Source organism: Capsicum annuum, chromosome 1 (genome assembly GCF_002878395.1).
Source record: "Capsicum annuum cultivar UCD-10X-F1 chromosome 1, UCD10Xv1.1, whole genome shotgun sequence".
NCBI lineage: Eukaryota > Viridiplantae > Streptophyta > Magnoliopsida > Solanales > Solanaceae > Capsicum > Capsicum annuum.
In genome coordinates, this window is record NC_061111.1 from 81295405 (window position 1) to 81301312 (window position 5908).

Below are 5908 nucleotides of genomic sequence, written 5' to 3' on the forward strand. Positions count from 1 at the left end.
CTTCATCGAATCATGTTGAGATAATAGTTATTCATGAAGCAAGCCGAGAATGTGTATGATTGAGGTTCATGATACATCTCATTCGAGAAAAATATGGTGTGAAATATAACAATCTACCTACAATTTTATACGGAGATAATGCATCATGTATAGCACATCTTAATGTAGGTTCATAAAAGCAGATAGAATGAAGCACACTTCCTCAAAGCTTTTCTACATACATGAGCTACAAAAGAATGATGATATCAACGTGCAACAGATTCGTTTAAGTGAAAATGTGGCTGATTTATTCACCAAGTCTTCTCCAATTTCAACTTTTAAGAATATGATGCACAAAATCAGGATGCAAAGGTTCAAGAATGTTCTCATTAAGGGAGTTAATACGCATTGTACTCTTTTTCCCTTACGAAGTTTTGTCCCACTGAATTTTCTTTATAAGGTTTTTAATGAGGTAACCGATATGCATATTGGTAAAAATGTGTATTCTTTTTTCTTCACTAGATTTTTTTTTTTCTTACTGAATTTTTTCTAGTAAGATTTTAACGAAGCACATTATCTATCTAGACATTCAAGAAGGAGTATTATAAATATATTTACATTATAATGAATATCAATATCTACTTTAATATCTATTAGGATTTAAAACATCCGTCTTTTACTCAAACTAAGAGTAAATTTTCCCTATAAATAAAAATTTTTTATTTATTGTATTTACAATCTTACGATCTCTCATTCCTCAAGAAACAATAAAAATTACTCTCTTCACTCTCTACTATTCTTCTTCTTTATTCTTTCTTGTTTTATAACAAGAACAACTTATTTAGCTTTTGATATTCAAAAAGGTTACATAAATTGGGACGGAGAGACGGAGAGAGTAGTTACAAATTGGCATGTACATCAAAACACCAAAAATAAACATGTCTTTCAAGCTATATACTGGTCCTTTTATGCACTTAAGACATCCCATATTTCTGTGTCCAGATTACCCAAAAATTGCATATTGAAGTGGGGAAACAACCTCTCTACTTCTTCGGAGGTAGCGGTATGGACTGCATACATCTTATCCTCCCCAGACCCCACTTTGTGGGAATACACTGGGTTTGTTGTTGTTGTTGAAGTAGCATATCATAATCTTCTGCGTTCTTCCTTCTTTTCCCACCTGTTCAGTTTATAGCTGCTCATTGACTGAACTCAGAGTTGCATAGTTCTTATGTAAAGGTCAAATGCTTCATGAAATCACAGTTGCTGCAATACTTTGAAGATAGTTTGGGTGAACTACCAACATTATCACACCTGGAAGGAGCTTGTCATGATTAGCCACACACAGAAACAAAGAGAGATGATTGCAGACATCCCCTTCTTGCGGGTAAATCAAAATATACCTGCCGCAAACAGTTTGATCATAACAAGCATCAGTCGGTAATGCTAATAATTCCTGAACTGCGAATTGTCATTCAATAAGAGGAATAAACGGTCATACAAGATTACAGTAAGCAACCCACCATTTTGGGTGTAAGAATATCAAACTTGGTACACCACAAACTACAAAACTTAATAAGAAGCAAGATTAACAGTGTCTATGATTACCTCTATATCAATGAAAAGGATAACCTAATGATCAAACTCCTGCAGTCGACAACCTATTTTCTAAGAGTATACTAACAGTGTTAGCAGTCATGCAATCTCTCACTGAAAAAAACATAACACAAGGGTGCACGGACGAAGCTCCTATACTTTTATAAGGCATCCACCAGGAAGTAAAAATAGATGAAATTTCTTACGTTCATCCAATTTCAAATAGGACTGTAAAGATGACTGAACAAGGTGCATGTCTCTCTGCATCTACTTCCTAACAAAAGCACCACATAACCCTTTCCTCTTCTCTTTTGTTACATCCTGTACCTGACTCCTAATCTAGGCCAAACTTATCATGTTCCAAACCAAAAACAAAGTATGCACATAAAAACAACTTGCTCTTATCTTTGTCCATACAGATGTGAAATAGAGAGGCTGTTTTCAATTCTTCCTACTACATACAGACCCTCGCTGCAGAGACTGAGCTGATTCTGTATTTAAAGATTCAATACCAAACTCAAAACCCTCAATTTCCCCAAAATAACAAACTCAACACCTTCAAAATCACGAAATTCACAACACCTTAACGAAATTCCCACTAACTCTCAAGTACCCCATACAACAAAAGCCAACAGGATCTAACCAGATTTTTGAGATTTTCCACATGATTACAGAAATCACCAAAACCTACTAAATTTTCTCGAATTTTCGCACGTAATACAACAACGAACAAGGAACTTGGCAGAATTATCAAACAGTGAGTTAAGAACTCGGTGATTCCGAAAGAACAATTTCAACTCAACAACTTCCCAATCACAAAATTCTCAACACCTTGACTAAACTCCACACAATTTTTTCAGAATTATCAAACAGAGAATTCAGAATTCGGTAATTCCTGATTACGAACGAACAATTTCGCCAAAAGTACCAAATTCAACAATCCCAAATTTACCAATTCCTTTCCGAAATTCCACATCAAATTCTTCAAATTCAACTTCAGTCAGTAACAACAATACAGACAAAACGTAAAAACTCAATCGAACCCTAACACCTCTTAACCCACACGACCAAAACGAAAAAAACTCACCCAAAACAATTTTTTTTACAACAAACCAAAGATAAGAGGATGATTCAAGATATAGAATTTAAGAACAAAGATTTATAACTATCAATTTACGCCTAAATTTAAAAAAATGATAACTTACCTAAGCAAGATGAACAAAACTGAGAAGAAAAATGCAACAACCACCGACTTATTTGGAGCTCGAAAATGAAGTTAATCATCAACTTATATATGTGATAAACTGATGAGTCATGCTAAACGAATAAGTACAAGATATTAATGGGAAGCTTCCAACACCATCCACACCACGTGGTGGTTCTTAAAGAAATAATAAAGGAGAAATAAATATGTTCTCCTCATTCAAAGAAACATACCCTTCCATCTCATTTTAGTTGATTTTTTTTTTTTAAATATTTATTTTAATTTAATTATTATATTAATAAAATTAAAAGAATTTAAATATGCTCTTTTAGTAATACCTCTATCATTAGATGATTAAATTAGATATATATATTCAAATTTATATTTTTAAAGTATAATTAATAAAACTACAACAACAAACTCAGTATATTCCCACCTATTGGGGTCTGGGGGGTAAGATGTACGCAGTCCATACCTCTACCTCTAAAGAAGTAGAAAGGCTTTTTCCGATAGACCCCCGGCTCAAGTCACGAAATACCACACAAACTCATAGTAAAGCACAGAACTAGATTACATAACATAAATGCGGCACCCATAAGTATTAGAAAACAGAGGAAAACACATAGATTCGTAATAAAATATGGAACACGGAATCATAACAAGAATAAAACCCCCACCCAGTAATTTCCTACACTAGCGGCCCAAACCGGCCCTAGTCTTCTGCCCTAATTCGCGTCCTCCAGACCTTCCTATCTAGGGTCATGTCCTCGGTGAGCTGTAACTGCTCCATGTCCCGCCTAATCACCTCACCCCAGTACTTCTTCGGCCTATCCCTACCCCGCCTAAAACCATCCAACGCTAGCCTCTCACACCTACGAATCGGGGCATCCATACCCCTCCTCTTCATGTGTCCGAACCATCTCAATCGGGCTTCCTGCATCTTGCACTCCACTGGAGTCACACCAACCTTCTCCCGGATAGTCTCAATCCGCATTTTTGCCACCTTCATTTTTTGGATGTGGGAGTTCTTAACTGGCCAACACTCCGCTCCATACAACATGGCCGGACGGACTACCACCCTGTAGAATTTGCCTTTCAGCTTGGGCAGCACCTTCTTATCACACAACACCCCCGACGCGAGCTTCCACTTCATCCATCCCGCCCCAATACAGTGCGAGACATCCTCGTCAATCTCACCGTTACTCTGGATCACGGACCCGAGATACTTGAAACTATCCCTCTTACCTACCTCCTGTGATTCCAGCTTCACTACTACCCCATTCTCCCGCCTCACGTCATTAAACTTGCATTCCACATACTCTGTCTTGCTTCTGCTCACCCTGAACCCTTTAGATTCAAGAGTTTGCCTCCACACCTCTAATTTGTCATTCATACCCCCTCGAGTCTCATCTATCAGAACTACATCGTCTGCAAAAAGCATACACCAAGGCACCTCCCCTTGAATACGCCGCGTCAACACATCCATCACCAACGCAAACAAAAAGGGACTAAGAGTAGATCCCTGATGCAAACCTGTCAAGACAGTGAAATGCTCTGAGTCTCCTCCCGCCGTCCTCACCTGAGTTTTCGCTCCATCATACATATCCTTAATTGCTCTGATATATACTAGCGGTACTCCACTCACCTCCAAGCATCTCCAAAGCACCTCCCTGGGGACTTTGTCGTAAGCCTTCTCCAGGTCGATAAACACCATGTGCAGGTCCTTCTTCCTTTCCCTATACTGTTCCACCAACCTCCGCACCAGGTGAATTGCCTCCGTTGTCGAGCGGCCAGGCATAAATCCAAACTGGTTTTCCGAAATAGACACTATCCGTCTCAGCCTCACCTCGACTACTCTCTCCCAAATCTTCATAGAGTGACTCAATAACTTAATCCCCCTATAGTTATTGCAACTCTGGATGTCACCCTTATTCTTATAGAGAGGGATCATGGTACTCCACCTCCAAGCCTCGGGCATCTTTGCCGTCTTGAAAATTTCATTAAACAATCCAGTCAACCACCTTACACCAGCCTCTCCAACGAACTTCCAAAATTCCACCGGTATCTCGTCCGGCCCCGTCGCCCTACCCCTTCGCATCCTGCGAACAGCCTCTCTAACCTCTTCTACCTTAAAACGTCTACAATAGCTAAAATCCCGACACTCCTCTGAGTGCTCCAGTTCCCCTAACACAATAGCTCTATCCCCTTCGTCATTCAAGAGCCTATGAAAGTATGACTGCCATCTATTCTTAATGTGGCCATCCTCCACCAACACTCTACCGTCCTCCCCCTTAATGCACCTCACCTGATCGAGGTCACGACCCTTCCTCTCTCTAGCCTTAGCGAGTCTAAACAACTTTTTCTCCCCTCCTTTCCCCTGTAACCCTGCATACAAGCTCTCAAAAGCGGCCGTCTTAGCTGCCGTGACTGCTGACTTAGCGTCCTTCCTAGCTAGCTTGTACTCTTTCCTGTTTACCCGCTTCTCTTCTTCGTCCTTACTCTCAACCAATTTAGCATACGCCCCTTTCTTGGTCCCCACTTTCTTCTCCACCTCTTCATTCCACCACCAATCGCCCCGATGATGCCCGATCCGGCCCCTAGAAACACCCAATACCTCACTTGCATTCTCCCTGATGCACCTAGCCGCCCTATCCCACATACTATCCACGTCCCCCCTACACTCCCACACCTCTATTCCCGCCAACTTCTCCCCTATCTCCCACGCATTCACTGGCGTCAATCCGCCCCACTTGATTCTAGGTCTACACTCCTTACTCCTCCTCTTTCTATTCATCTTTATACCCAAATCCATAACCAAGAGCCTATGCTGGGTCGAAAGATTCTCACTCGGGATGACCTTACAGTCCTTACACAACGCCCTATCCCCTTTCCTAAGCAACAAAAAGTCAATCTGGGTCCTGGCTATCGCGCTTCGAAAGGTGATCAGGTGATCGTCCTTCTTCGGGAAGCCCGAGTTCACCACCACCAGCCCAAAGGACCTCACAAACTCCAATAGAGTAGCCCCCTCTTCATTTCTCTCCCCAAAACCAAAACCACCATGCACATCACCAAAGCCTCCCGGTAACGCCCCGATGTGCCCGTTGAAATCTCCTGCTACAACAATCTTCT

At 40.7% G+C, this 5908-nt stretch overlaps 1 protein-coding gene across 2 annotated transcripts; it reads right to left on the bottom strand.

Annotated features, from left to right (window-relative positions):
• Positions 1–686: 686 nt before the first annotated feature.
• LOC107877083 lies at positions 687–2892 on the bottom strand (the record flags this gene model as incomplete). Of its 2 annotated transcripts, none has more annotated exon segments than XM_016723846.2 (3): positions 687–1293; positions 1383–1440; positions 2781–2892. In XM_016723846.2, coding segments are annotated over 3 exon segments (255 nt in total), but the record flags the coding sequence as incomplete, so codon positions are not given.
• Between the last annotated feature and the right edge of the window lie 3016 nt (positions 2893–5908).